Here is a 15822-nt window from a genome sequence, read left to right on the forward strand (position 1 = left end):
ATGTTTTCTTCGCATTACAAAATAAAGTCAAGAGTCCTTCTATATGTTTAGTCAAAAGCAGTATCTTCCAATCTAAAAACAGAAAGTTACAAGAAAAACATCACACTTAATCGTTTTTCAAACAGTTTAGTGGTCTCCACTATCAAAAACATGGATAAAGCAGCATTAAGTCAGAATAAGAATGTCCTTAAAATTCTTAATAAGCAAATGAGCAAAAGGCATATCTTCATTCCATACTTCCTGTCCTACACTACCATCAGTACTTTAGGTCTTTGAAGTGTGATTATCAAAAGCAAAACTGTAGTATAAAAGTGAGAAAAAGTTGAAGACTAGCACTTTGTTTTGCATCTGATGAGAATAAGACCATAACATTATACAAAGTGATGCCTCCCGGACTTAGGAGAGACAGTAATACAGCATCAGTATGTGTCAAACAATTTCTTCTTTCAGTGATACTTTAAGGTAGGGTGGTCAGCTACTTTCCTGGAGAGCTCCAGGGCACTGCTTGGGGTTGGTGGGGAGGGGAGGATTGGAGACACATAACCTCAACCAAGCCCTGTGAAACAAAAATATGCTAGGATAACAAAACTTAAAGCAAAAACAATTTTTGGAAAAGATTTTTTTATTCAGTGTTTAAGATTAAAAACTACAAGATTCTGCTTGCAGCTGATGAGCAAAAAGAGAAAAGTTAAACATAAATTATCATCCGATTGGCTAGTTAAAATGCTCTGACTCAGAATCAAATTACTCAGTGACATACCAGTTAGTCTGCGTGGGCTTAAGGGTTTTGGAACAGAACAGCTCTAAACAAAACATATCTGAAAGCATAGGGCTAATAGATATATGAAATACTAAGAAAGCTGATAAAGGGAGAGGTTGTGGCAGACTTTTTGATTCTTTTAGGCTTCTAGCAGTTGGTTACCATATGCAAGGCCCTAGCAGCCAATTATTTCATCTTTTGACTTGTCGGAGTTAAACCACTTTAACCCACTTTGCAGGAATAAAGAGACACTTTATAATCAGTAGAACATAAAGCAGTCCCACTTCTCCATTAGAATTTTAGTCGAATTAAATCATAAAAGAAACAATGATCACTGCATACTTGTCATACTACATCTGTTGAGTAGAATTTCCATTCCAAGTGTTGTTTTCATCTTCACCATCATCTTGAGTCCTCAATCTATATATCTTCCCCTCCTTTTTAAAGTCTTCCCCCCGTTTCTCCAGCACTCTTTTTCTGACTGGTTCCCTGATATAAACAAGACAGAAAATAATATAAAATAAAAACAGCAGAAATACAAAGCTGTTTCCTTTAATATTCCATTAGCATAGACAACTGTATTTTAAGGGAAGCCATTGGAAAAATAATCATATATATCCTAAAATGCAGCACTAGACTTCATACGTTTTTGGCAGTTTAACTTTACCTGTTCTCTTAGTCAAACCAGCCAAATCGTATTTTCCATTTCTTTATATTTGTTAACTTCCTAAGCTTTGGAAAAGTGGGACCAGTTTCCAACTAATCTTGCCTTTATTATATACACAAGCTGATACTGAAACATTTGTAACTTACACAACACCCCAGAGCCTATCAAAAGCTCCAGTCATAGCCTAATTATGGGCAATCAGCAATTTTAGTCCTTTGATTATCTTCAAGAATAATTCATTTATACATAAATTAAAACCAAACAGGATGTCTTCATCTAAAATGGGGAGGAAAATTAGTGAAATTAAGCTAGTACATTCTCTAACACTACAGGGGAGAAAAAGAGAGAGAAAAAAAGAAAAACCAATAGTAGAACACAAAGCTTTGCCTTTATTCATCCCTTACCCCAACCTAAAACTCTTCCCTTATTTGAAAAAGTCTTAAAAACCTACACAGTTAGCTACCTGATACTACAGTAATTCAGGATTAAATGATTCCACCCAGTGCTCAATAAAATTCAGCACTAACAAGACCTAGTTTGAATGCTGATTGTAAGACTAGAGAATTTCCCTATATTCCCACTTGAGTAAAATACTAAGGACACAATTGCTTTTCCTGCCTAATATTTAAGAAATCAAGATAAAGCTAAATCAGCCCAATTACAGCATTTCATAGGTGTCTCCTTATTGATGGCAAACAGAGGCAAGGATTCTTCATTACTTACCACATAGGACTGTTGTGAGGATTTGCTATAATGCCCAATAATGGCCTATTAGAGTGTTTCACAGTAGGTACATATTATACCCTTATTTAACTATAGGAAGAGGGTAATAATCTCACCTTCTAGGAAAATACTTCCTGTTAACCTGTTTCAAATATGCAGAATCTTAACAGAGGCATGAAATAAAATCATTAGTTGTGTAAACAGCAGCAGACTCACAGACTTCAAGAAGGGACTAGCTGTTACCAAAGGGAAGGGGTAAGGGATGATGGGTAGGGAGGGAGGGAGAAGGGGATTAAGGGGCATTATGATTAGAACACAATAATGTAGGGCGATCACGGGGTACGCAGTATAGCACACAAAAGAGAAGTAGTGACTCTAGAGCACCTTACTATGCTGATGGACAGTGACTGCAATGGGGTGTGTGGTAGGGACTCGATAATATGGGTGAATGTAGTAACCACCATGTTGCTCACGTGAAACCTTTATAAGATTGCACATCAATTATACCTTAATTTAAAAAACCCATTAGTTATATATTAATGTTATCTATTAGTATTATTACCATCCTAATCTTAGGTATTTGCAGTAAAAGTTAGGCCTCTTAGTTAAGGGACTAGTCCAAAATAACTCTCTGAAGGAGGCACCATTTTCATATAAACATCAAATTCCTTCAATTTGGTTCTTCTCTGAATGATCCAGAGAAGAGAGCCAGCAGATTAAAGAATGACCAGAATTGAAATCATCTAGAGCACAATCCTGATGACTGTGAGAAATTAATGTAGGGAAATACCTTGTCAGACAAAATATGTCTAGTGAGAAAAGAATTACTATTTAGATCTGAAACAAAAAATCTGCCTTTATAGTTCCGGGATAAAAGAGAATTCAATAAATCAGATAATAAAACCAGTAGAGGTGAAGTTGTTTCCATGGAGGAGATTTTAAAAATATGGCTGAGAAAACTCACATAAGTGAGCTTCCTAGAAGAGATGTTAAAATAAAGTTTCAGAATATTTGGGTTTTTCCCCTTACACAGAAAAAAGACAAAGTACCCATAACAAAAAGGTATTGCATTACTAACATTTTGCAAATGTGGAAAACAGAGCTACCTTTTTTCTGAGGTGCTAGAGGATGCAAGGTTTGCAGGTTCCAACGATGCTGCCCTCGCTGAGGTCTGCGCCGGAGGGTTACTAAATAAGAAGTTGCTAATCAATCTCCAGATGGCAAGGAATGGGTAAAGTACTGTCCCCAACAAAGTCCAAAAGTCTCCACTGGAAGAATGTACCATGGATGTAGTTTGTCTTCCTGCCTAAAAAATTAAGAAATAAACCTCTATAAAGGCTACACCAGCCCCATGACATCACACTCATGGTTCTAAATGAGTATCTGACCTGAAAATTAAGTCCTATTGATTTTACTTTACTGCAGGACGGTAGAATTACCATGTTTTGCTGTTTTTCAAGTATATATAAACTCCTGGGAACTCCTGGAGCTCTGTTTTTTAAAGGAGTAATCACAACAAAGAAATTATTCTCAGTGAAATGAATTATTTTTAAGAACTAAACTTTTGCAAAGACATTAACAACTTTGGGAAGAAAAGTCTTGATTTTAAAAAAGGGAAAGGCCTCAAACCTCAGTGAATACAATTAATTCTGATTATTGGGGGGTTAACTGTTTTAGATGTGGTGCTCTAGTTCAAAGCAAGGAAAACTATACTAACCAAGACACAGAAGACCCGGGCTCTCATTCCAACTCTGGTACTTAAGGTGGCAGCCCCTTGGCAAAGTCATTTAAACTTTCTGAGTCTCTTTTTTCAACAGAGATTAAAATATTGTGTGAGCATCATATGGGATAAATATATTTTAAAACTGACATTATTTTTTATGTTAAAATGTTTTTTAAAAACTTGGTAAACAGTAGAGTTATACATAAAAGCCTTTAAATCTGTAGATACTCTGCATTTCTTATTTTCTTCTCTTCCTGATCTTTTTTTATACATGAAAATAGGTGAGGAAAAAGTTAAAAATTAAGCTATTTAGTGCCTCACTAGCAATACAAATACACAGCACATGCGATAATAGAACAATAAACTGATCTAATATTTTTGGATAATTTAGACTTTAATGACCCAAAGTACACCTTTCACCTTCCCCCTTCCACTAATTACAAGAAATGATCAAGAGTAGAACAAATAAGATTAAAAGAATAGAAAAAATATGTATGTAAATACATACTGGTAACAGTACCACTGAAGCACTTGGGGCAAGTTCCAGATCCAATAATTTCTTTTTATAATCTTCTTTGGTAAATTCCCTCCTGGGAAACATGGTTGCTAATGAAAAATTACCATAAGTGTTGCCAACAGTCTGTAATGTAACAAATTTTAAAACCTTACAACATGCCTTTTTAAAAATATTACATTCTCATATGCATCCAAAATGCTACTTTAATTAAAATTGCCTTAATTTTAAAAGTTCACAATTTTAAATGTAAACTCAAAAATCATTTATAAAAACTTTGTGCTTCAAAAAGTAGCTGAAAGCTATCAAATCCAAAGAGTAGTTAAAAGCTTTTACAACTCAAAAATGACCCCAAATAGCAACAATATAGTTCCTAAAGCCATACAAATAAACTGAATAAAAATGAGTATGTATCTCTTTTAAATATGGCTGCACACTGACCTGTTTTCATTATACTTTGGCAACTTGTATTAATACCTCACTAATACATATTTGGATTATAGGTATTCCCTATTAAAGATCTGGAATAGGCCAAGACTTCATATATATATATATATATATATATATATATATATATATATATATGAACTTAATATGTATATATAAAACAAACATTAGGGGTTTTCACCTCTTCGTCTCAAAGAAAAAATGGCTCATAACCAACCTGCACATACACACAGTCCCAGATCCAGGAACTTCACTGGGCAGCATCACAATCACTTTCACAAGCCACCTAAACTTGCAAAATCTTAAGACAACTGTTTATCTTTCCCTAAAAGATCCCAAAGATTCCAAACTCACACTTTTGTTTCCTATATTTTTACCACAGGTCATATACATACTTCTCACTGTTCTCACTCTAACATAAGGGCGTACGAAAATACAAAACTAGGTTATTGTGCTGAGGTGAAGTTCTAATAGGAGTGATGCAAGCAAATATCTTTTTTTTTCCCCTCTCACATGACTCCCTCTTCACTTACCTTACCTGTGGCAGAAGCAGTCTCAGGCCAGGGGTACCACCTTTTGGGAGGCCCCAAGGCAAAAGAAGAATGAAAGAGTCTATTTGGGGTTGGTTCTGCTATAAAGCTTAGGAGAAGAGTTCTTAAAAATAATTTTATATTGTCCAGCCCAGTTCACTGGCAGAGGAAGGCAGCTTTTTAGGTTTCCTCTGGGATCTGTCAGTGAGGCAGCAGACTAAATGCAGAGAGATCATCATGCACAAAGGTCTGAACCCTAATTTCAACCCTGAGGTGATATGAGACATATACTGATACACAGAATGAACCTAAATCCTACAGGACAGCTCATGCCTAGAATCCATTTTGAATAAGGAATCAATCAGAGAATAAAAACTAATTGGAAATTATTCATATTTTATTTTCTAAGACAAAATTTCACTCTCATTCAGATTTTGAGTAAGGCCATGCTTTGGAAGTGAATTCCTAAAGAGAGTATTTCTTGCAAATTAAAGATTATTGATCTTTAGGTTTGGCAAACTGCCAGATAATGGGAAAACAGCCAGCGCCAGAGTATTCTAAGCAGCCTGCAGAAAAAGTGCAGAGAAAGGAACAAGAAAAACGACATCTTTTTAAAGGGAACAACTCCCTCTGATTAGACCTTTATAAAATCACTTGTTTTCACTGTATAATATCAGCAAATTCCTATTTTTGCAGAACAAGTGATGGCATTAATACATGATGGAAGCACCACAACTCACCAGAGGTGTGCCTCCCTCGTGGGGATAAGTCATGTCTTACATTCTTTAAATTCTGCTTGTAAATTTTCCCCTCCTACATTAAAAAAACCTATTCATCTACCTTTCCTACAACTCAGGACATATTTTTACCTGTGCAGCAAACTGCCTTGCTTCCTCTAGAGGAGCATCAGAAGGGAACTGATTTGTAAAGGAAGAACCATCAGGAAGACGAAACTGAATTCTTGCAACAGTGCTACAAAGAAAGAAAACTGAAGTCAAATCTTTACATATATTCTCAAATAATATCATTAAAAGTTAGAGAAAATGGAAGTGGAAATGTGTCTGGTTTCTTTAAACAATGTTAGATCTTTTCATTTATTAGTATCAGCTTTATGGAGATATAATTCACATAACAAAATTCACCTTTTAAAGCATACAGTTCAGTAGTTTTTAATACAGTGATAGTTGTGCACCCATCACCATTATCTACTTCCAGAATATTTATATCACCCAGAAAGAAACCCCAACCCCATTAGCAGCTATTCCCCATACCTCCCAAGTCCCTGGCAACCATTAATTCTATTTTCTGTCCCTACAGATTTGCCTATTTCAGGCATTTCCTATAATGGATTTATATAATGTGTGTGTTTTTGGTAATTGGCTCCTTTTATGTAGCTTCATGCTTTCAAGATCCATCCATGATACAGCATGTGTCATTACTTCACTCCTTTTTATTTCTGAATAATATTCCATTGTGTGAGATACAGTATGTTTTGTTCTTCAGTTGATGGACATTTCAGTTATTATCACATTTTGGCTATTATGAAGAATGCTACTACAACCTAAGTGTCCATCAGTAGATGAATGGATAAAGAAAATGTGGTATATATACACAATGGAGTATTATTCAGCCATAAAAAAGAAAAGAAATACTGCCACCTGCAATAACATGGATGCATCTAGAGGGTATTATGGTCTGTGAGGTAAGTCAGGCAGAGAAAGACAAATACCAAATGATTTCACTCATTTGGGAGTATTAAAACAAAGTAAAACAGAAGGAACAAAACAGCAGTAGACTTACAGACACTGAGAAGGGACTAGCAGTTACCAAAGGGGAGGAGGGATGGTGGGACGGTAAGGGAAAAGGGTATTAAGGGGCACTATAATTTGCACTCACAATATAAGTAGGTCATGGGGATGGTAATACAGCACAGAGAAGAAAATTAATGACTCTGTAACATCTTACTATGTTGATAGTGACTGCTATGGAGGGTGTGAGAATTTGATAATATGGGTGAATGTTGAACCACTGTCGTGTATCTGAAACTATCATAAGACTGTGTATCAATTATACCTGAATAAAAAAGGGAAAAAAAGAATGTTGCTACAGATATTCATGCATGGGTTTTTGTATAGACATATGTTTTCAATTCTCTCGGATATGTACTTAGAAGGAGGATTGTTATATGGTAGCTCTATGTTTAATATTTTGGGACACTGCCAAGTTGTTTTTCCAAAGTGGCTGCACCATTTTATAATCGCACCAGTAACATAGGAAGTTCCAAATTCTCCACACTCTCACCAAAATGTATTGTTGTCTCCATAAATTTAGGTATCCTGCAGAGTATGAAATAGAATCTCATTTGTGGTTTTAATTCAATTTCCCTAATGGCTAATGATGTTGAACATCTTTTCTTATGCTTTTTGGTCACTTGTATATCTTCTCTGGAGAAATGTCTATTCAAAATCCTTTTACCATACTTAAATTGGGTTGTTTGCTTTTTATTGTTGAGTTGTAAGATTTCTTTTTATATTCTAGACACAAGTCCCTTATCAGATACATGGTTTGCAGATATTTTCTCCAAGTTTGTGTGTGTTGCCTTTCTACTTTCTTGATGATGTCTTTCAAAGCACAAGTTTTTAATTTTGATGAAGACCAGCTTATGTACTTGCTTTTTGTTGCTTGTTTTTCATGTAATGGCATAAGAATCAAATGATTATTCCAAAATCACAAGATTTCCTCATTCTTTTTCTAAGAGTTTATACTTTTTAAATTTAGGCGATGATCTATTCTGAGTTAATTTTTCATATGGTGTGAGGTAAAGGTCTACATTCTTTTTACATGAATATCCAATTGTCCAAGAACCATTTGTCAAAGAGAGTATTCTTTCCCAGTGGAAGAGTCATTCTACCCTTAAAAAAAATACTGATCATAAATGTATAGGTTTATTTCTGGAGGCTCAATTCTGTTACATTGATCCATATGTCCACCCTTATGCCAATCTCACTTTGTCTTACATTCTTTTTTTCTTTTTACCTTTCGACTCTTTTGTATTGCCAACTTAACAGTACTAAGTTTTATGATCTATAAACACAGAATGTCCTCCATGTATTTAAATCTTCAATTCTTTCAACAAATGTTTTCTAGTTTTCAATGTACAAATTTTATACTTCTGTTAAATAGTTAAGTATTTTATTACTTTTGGAAAATAGTTTTTAAAAAGCAAGTTTTCTGATTCCAAAAGTAATGATTGTTAATTCTAATGTGATTAATATAGAAAAGGACATAAGAAGGTAAGTATTAACCATAATCCAGTTATAAGGGTGTGCTAGATATTTGAATTTTTGTCTTCAGAACATTTTTTTATTTTGGAAACTGCTTTATTCCTGCTACATGTCATTCATTCTGGTATGAGTACCAGTAACATTACCTCCAACTCAACCACAGGGGTGGGCATGTCATCTACCCCAACCAGAGAGCCCACACAAGCAGACAGTGATTGGTGGCCACATCACCAAGAAGGGCCAATCAGAACTCTCCTCAGTCAATGATACAGGCTTTGAGAGAAAGCATTAGACTTTCTTCCCTGTGATCAGGAGCATAAAATCCTTAAGGTGTGCCAGGAAGCACTGAGCTCTCCTGATACCATCTGAAAAGCTTCTGATAATTAAGCTAAAACAGAAGAAAAAGATATTAATAAAGAAAGAGGGAGAAAAGGTCCTAATGATGTCCTTTAGATCCCTGGATCTAGCTATGCCTAACCAAATGCACCACTGGAACTCCCAATTGCAGAGCTAATGGATTCCCTCTTCTGCTTAATCCTATTTGACTTGAGATTCTCAAAAAGAATCCTAATACACGTGAGATAATCACTATAATCAATTTGATGTATGTGCTTTCTGTCATTTCAAAAGAATTCTTGAGCTCTCCAAATGTTACTTATCTAGTACTGTTATACTGTACATTCACGTTCAAAGACAAATACCACTGGCAGCTTCCAAACTTGTAACTAAGTCCTTCAGAACTACCTAGTATAGCCACAGCACATGAATGTTAAAAAAGCAGCCCACAACCACTTTTTCTTCAGCAGTCAGACACACAGATGATTTAGCAGGAAATAAAATACCTTCTTTCTTTTGCAGAAGAGTCCCTCTTGACTTCCATCTCTGCCTGTTTGGCCAGCAAGGCAGCAGCTTTAGCAGCTTCTACTTCTTCCTTTGTCTTTGCAAACCGAGCAGCTCTCTCTGCACGGTCCTTTAAAACAGTTGTTGGACAATAATTACGTTTTACTGCCAGAATGATCTACTCACACAGTTCCAAACACAAGGAACAAACACAAATATGCATGGAATTCCTTAAAGCCATTAATGAACTTTTGTTCTGGATCTGGTATGTTTTAGTTTTATCAACTGTTAGGGACCAGAGTTGTTATTAAATAAACAAGGACTTGATTTAGGTCACTATTACATCTTCAGAGTATGGAACAAGGTCTAGCATACAGCAGATAATCAATATTTGCTGAGTGAACAAAATATTAAGGTAGGCATGGTTTTCATGCATATTTAATTCTAAAAGCAACTGTTGCTAAGCAATCATAGGCTTCTACTTGATGTGTCCAAATTCTCTGTTTCAGACAAGAATGCTTGTGACTAGAGGAGACTGCTAGGTAACCAATTCTTAGCTTCTTTTCTAGGTAATCTTTGAAAACTATCTTTTGACTACTGATAAAATTCATAACATTACATGGAGAAAAATTATTTTGAAAAAAATCACCTCAATTATAATCTTAACTATTTTAATTCAATATATAATTTCTAGTAAAAGAAACTGAGAATTCATAGTCTTTGAATCACTAAAATCTATTATTTTTGTGTTCACTATCTGGTAGTAAACCAAAACCACTGTGAATGGAAAACAATTTCACAAATGTGCTAGAGTCAAGTGTTAAAAATGAACTGAATACTCACCAATGCAATCTGCTGTTTTATACGCTCTCGAGCTGCCCTATCTTCTGCCTTTTCTCTGTTTCTTTCCTCTAGCATTCTTTTTGTTAATTCTTCTTCTTGCTTTCTTTTATAATCCAACATTTCTTTTCCAGTTTTTCTCCTCTCAATTTCCTTCTTAATCTCTCTCTGAATTAAAGAGAAACTAAGCCTTATAAACCAAAAACATACTTTGATCATCTGCTATAGATACTATTTTATATGCAGGGGAAGCTGGTTATAGGGGATAGATAAAGGACTAAACAACTTCATAAAAGTAAAGGTCATAAAAGAAATCCATGTAGTCAGTGGGAGCCCATCAAAATCCCCACCCCAGCTCAAAGTGCCTTACTTCCTACTTACCACTAGTTCCCTTTTTTCCTCCTTGATTTATCTGATATTGACTTTAAAATATACATATCCATTTTTAAATAAATACAGAGGCTAACGGCCAATGTCCATCAATTTATAAATCTTTGCCAGTCGTTAAGATTATGATGTGGTCATTTTAATTTGAAAACAAGCAAAATTACCGGTCTTTGGTTTCTAAAGTGAGTATGTTATCCTCCAAAGACAAAAGATAATCATATATTTGGCTCAAAGAAATGATAACCTTCTAACATTAGAGATGACACAGTTTAGATGCACATAGGAAGGGAGAAAAATGAATGGTACACTAGAATGCAGCAACACCAGAGAAAAAAATTCAGCAAAATGTCTACAAATTTCTTTTCACAAAAATAAACTAAAAATTTGATCTGCATCAAACCAATTTTAGCTCCAGTTCCTTTATTCTTAGTGTAAAAGACTCATTGCAGAGGGAAAAAAAAAGATGATCCACTTTTTTACTAGCGATTTACAGAAAGTTCACAAGAAGGTATACAGTGTGATCCCCACTACAGAAGACAGATAATTTCCTTCACTGTGCTATGACACTGAACTATATCCAGGATACCGTCCTTGGTCAGCAAAACTGGGCAGGTAATCAAACATTCCCTTGCTCAATGGAAGAGTAGAACAATGCCAGGCACAAGAACTTTACCTGTTCTTCCTCTTTTCTTTTCTCTTCTCTCCTTTCTTCAAGTTTTTTGGTTAGTCTGTGAAAGTTTTTTAAAAATAACATTAACTGAGATACATCATATGAATATAAAATACATTTAGGGGATCTATTTAGCTAAAAATAATTGGGAAAACATAGAGACAAACAAAAAGCTCCTGGAAGCGAAGCAAGCACTATCTGGCCCCCAGTCCTTAAAGAAACCCATGCAGTCAGTGGGAGCCCATCAAAAGCCCCACTCAGACTTTAAGCACCTTACCTCCTACTTACCATTAGTTCCCTTTTTTCCTCCCTGATTTATCTGATACTGACTTTAAAATACACATATCCATTTTCAAATAAATACGTAAATCAATGACTTACAAATGGCTTACACAGATGTAAACAGCAATATGACACACAGCTGTTAAAAATAAAAGCAAAAAACTGAAGGCTAGCATTTATAAAAATTTGGTTAGTAATAACAACTTGATTCTCAACTGTAAGAAGTTCATCAATTAAAACTAATGTTTCTGAAAGCAGACAATGGTAATGGTTGCACAACCTTGTGACTATACTGAAACCCACTAAATTGTAACTTTTAATTTTATGGTATATGAATTAGATGTCAGTTTTTACAAATTAGTGGTATCTTGTCTAAGAGGAATTTGGGTTACACAAATGTACGCATTTGTCAAAATTCAGCTGAACAGCTTGTGCCAGAAATAAAGGAAGTGCTCAAAGAATAATGGGATCTATGTCAGAAGGACAGAAGACCCAGCATAAAGAGGACAGGGTGGGGCCTGGCTCAGAGGGCATAGACCTCTGGGGGCCCAAACCTAGGCTGGAGCCCCTACTCAGTGGAACCTCTGCCAATATTTTTATTCTTAGGAAATAGACATTCAAGTATTTAAGGTGAAATGAAATGATGCCTGCAACTTTCAAATGACTCAGCAAAGAAAAGTGGTCATTACACCATGCTTTCAACTTTCTGAGACTTAACACCTTTCAAAATAAAAGGCTGGAATTGATGGCACTACATATTATTTTTCAAGATAATCCTGCCACTTTTTAAACAAAATGATATAAGCAAAACAATGCATTTTAGCTGGAAAACTTATGTGAATCACTAAAAAATTCATATTTCATATCTTTTAGATTTAAAAATTAAAGCTGTATATATTTTATTTGGCATTAAAAAGAAAAATTTAGATCTCACAATTACAAACCATCAATCTGTTTTGTTTACTCTTGTTTGTAAAAATTCAAGTTTACTCTTCAGAAAAGGCAGTTCAAATAGAAAATCTATGTTCTTATTATGTGCAAGAGAGGATAAGTTTCTGAGTTGACAATGATTTGGATTAGTCACCTTCCCCCTAACAGAATTACTTTCCCTTGAAGCTAGAACCAAAAAAAGTATAAGACCTAGTGTGGAATAATAAGTTTCCCAAAACCTTGATATCTGGAAACAGATGTTATGGCTTAAGAGGAAAATTAGACTCCTACATTTACTAATCCACCCAGACAAATTTTAAGGCTGAGTTTTTAATGTGTGTGAAATATATTTTAAAACATTGTCAAGGCTACAGCAAAATTCATGACTCTGCTATATAAAGCTCAGTATTAAATCATTCTACAAGTACAGATCACACCACAGGGATTGATGCGTCCAATGTATCTGGGATGGGAAAAAGCAATACAGACCAGTTCTGTGGAACAGAAAAACTAGCAGCACTACAGGGCTTCAGAGACCAATAACCCTGCAGAGGATGAGTGAGTGAGAGGCATAAAAGCCCAGAGTCTACAACAGGAGAAGGTGGGGATGAAGGCAACTTTAAGAGGACATTTGGGATTAAGAATATTGTATAGGTTGGTGTTTTAGTCATTGTTATTGTCAGTGAATCGGATTCCACAAAAGAAAAAAAATTCCTAATGGGTATAACTCAGATGAATAAAATGCAGGACCTCTGTCTATGAATTAATATTAGGACCTTTAGGTCCTGATTAGGCTCTGTGGCTTAGCTGAGTATGATAAATTAACCTCAGCAACAACTTGAAGTGCTTACACAATTTTAATTATGTGACCACATGACCGAGATTTTTCAAAAGTTGTTTAAGCAGCGAAGAATTACTTCCCAATGAAACTGATCCATTCATTACTAAGAGTTTGTCCACATTTCATCCAACTTTAATATTAGATCCTTTTTTAAAAGGCCCGGCCACATATGTTTCATATAATGGTCCTAACAGCATATGCTATCTTCAAAAAATTTGCATATCTCTCTTCACAAGCAGGCTTTAAAGTTTTCTTCAGTTTAAGAAATCTCAAACAACTATAGACTCACACTCTGTGCTGATGTGCTAATTATAAAAGTAATAATGCTCAACAAAGAAAATTTGGCAACCTCAGAACAAAGCAAAGAAAAAAAAAACCAATTTCTTTCAGAGAAATTATACTAAACATTTTGTTGTGTATCTTCAAGTGTCTTTGACTCCTTATACTGTATATCACACATAAAAACCAGTATGTTTATCTATAGTAACTGGTTTTTTTTAAGTGGCATATGATATTCTATTTGCAGAACTACATAGACATAAACAGATGTTCCCTTATATAAAATGGAAGTTATTACAAAACAACAGAAACTCTCCTTTCCCATTGCAATTAAATAGCACTGCACCCCACCCCAAAATAAAGGGCAACCTGTCATGTTTCGTGTAATTTCGCCCAGTTTCCAAATCCTTTTCTGACTTCTGATTTTTACTGCACTCCAGAATGGTGCAAATGAGGGTGCACAGTGGTGGGCTTGGTGTTAGCAAAACAGAAGGAAACAAAAGAAGATGAACCCCTGGGAACTTCAGCTTCCCTGTTGCTGTTCTTCCAGCCTTATACCATTTTTCACCCCCATGAGAATATCTATCCTGCTTTTCACCTCAAGATCCTGGCTTGCCCCAATTCCTACAAATAATCAGAATCTAAGTTTTGCTGAAATTAAGCTTTTACTGAGCCACAAGCAAACCCCAATACCCACTGTCAGAATCATGTTAAACTTTGTATTCCCCCACCATCTACGTGAACAAGAAAATGTCAAGTTTAAGGAATTTTTCTTAATTTCCACGTATCACTAAGTAGTTTTAAGTCAGCGTTAAAAAAGATTTCTGCAAACCAAGGAACTTGTAGATTCCTTCAAACCAAGAGCCAGAATTCACCTCCTTACACAAATACACCAACTCTACACCAACAAAAATATAGAGCAACTCCTCCTGAAGAACTGAGGGCTGAGTGAACAGTTTCTGCATGGCAAAGGATAGAGAGACCACACAGAGAATGGCAAGAGAGATGGAGACACAGTAACGACAGGAATCCCATCCCCGAAACTAGGAATGACAGCAGGTAGGGGTATCAGAGGGACCCACACACAGATTCGTCTGCTCTGGGGCACAGGAAAAGAACCACAGAAAAGGGCAACTATAATATAAATGAAGGAAGCAAATTTACTAAAATTAAAAGTGTCCACCAAACAGTGGGGTAACTGCTAGGATCTGACTCTCCAAGATCTGAGGTGTTGGTGAGCACCACTGTTTACATTTCCCCTCCACCTTAGTAGCACGGATGGGAGCAGGGCTCAGGCACATAAGCTGGCCTACAGACTGAGAAAGCCCCTGGTCCACACCAGGTCTAGATGTCCCCCAAAGGCAGCCTTGCTGGACATGTCTGCCCAAGCTCCAGGAGCCACACCAAGATGGCACTGCTGCAGCACACACCAGGATACCCTTGGCATTTCCAGCCATTGGGCCAGGGGAGCACCCTGCTCAGATCACCCTGGGACTTGCTGGCCCATGCCCACTTTGCCTCCAGCTATCCCACCAGGGCACCCCTTGCAAGAAGCACCCCAGGTTCCCCTGGCTTGCAACTACTTCAGCTCCAGCCATGCCACCAGGGCAACCTCAATGTGCAGTACCCAGAGACACTCAGCTCATGCCTAATATATCTCCAACCAGACAGCCAAAGCTACCAGGCACACACAGTTGACCCAGAGGACATTCCCATACAAGGCTACTCCCTCAAGACTGTGAAAGGTAGCTGTTTTGTCTGATTCACAAAAACAAAAACAGGAAGCCAAACAAAATGAAGAGACAAAAGAACAAGATAAGACTTCAGCAAAGAACTACATGAAACCAAGTTAAGCAATCTACCTGACAAAGAGTTCAAAGTAAGAGTTACAAATATAATCGAGAGAACAGCAGAGGAACTCAGTGAGAACATCAACAAAGAAATAGAAAATATAACAGAGAGCCAATCAGAGTTGAAGAATGCAATAAATGACATGGAAATACACTAAAGGCAATTAACAGTAGATTAGAGGATGCAGAAAACAGATCAGCAATCTGGAAGATAAGGTAACAGAAAAGAGTCGAAGCTGAACAGTAAAAAGAAAA

General features: G+C 36.1%; 1 protein-coding gene across 3 annotated transcripts in view; it reads right to left on the minus strand.

Annotated features, from left to right (window-relative positions):
* Window positions 1-604: 604 nt before the first annotated feature.
* UBXN4 (UBX domain protein 4) overlaps window positions 605-15822 on the minus strand; it is a 42282-nt gene continuing 27064 nt past the window's right edge. For all 3 annotated transcript variants that reach the window (XM_057505640.1, XM_036886544.2, XM_057505641.1), the window contains 7 exons: window positions 11389-11443; window positions 10332-10496; window positions 9491-9618; window positions 6234-6336; window positions 4382-4513; window positions 3257-3456; window positions 605-1249 (listed from right to left, as the gene is read on the minus strand). In XM_057505640.1, coding sequence (XP_057361623.1) covers window positions 1111-1249; window positions 3257-3456; window positions 4382-4513; window positions 6234-6336; window positions 9491-9618; window positions 10332-10496; window positions 11389-11443 — 922 coding nt within the window. In that variant the 3' untranslated portion in view covers window positions 605-1110. The remainder of the gene's footprint in view (window positions 1250-3256; window positions 3457-4381; window positions 4514-6233; window positions 6337-9490; window positions 9619-10331; window positions 10497-11388; window positions 11444-15822) is intronic.

Source organism: Manis pentadactyla, chromosome 8, assembly GCF_030020395.1.
Source record: "Manis pentadactyla isolate mManPen7 chromosome 8, mManPen7.hap1, whole genome shotgun sequence".
In the NCBI taxonomy this organism is placed as follows: domain Eukaryota; kingdom Metazoa; phylum Chordata; class Mammalia; order Pholidota; family Manidae; genus Manis; species Manis pentadactyla.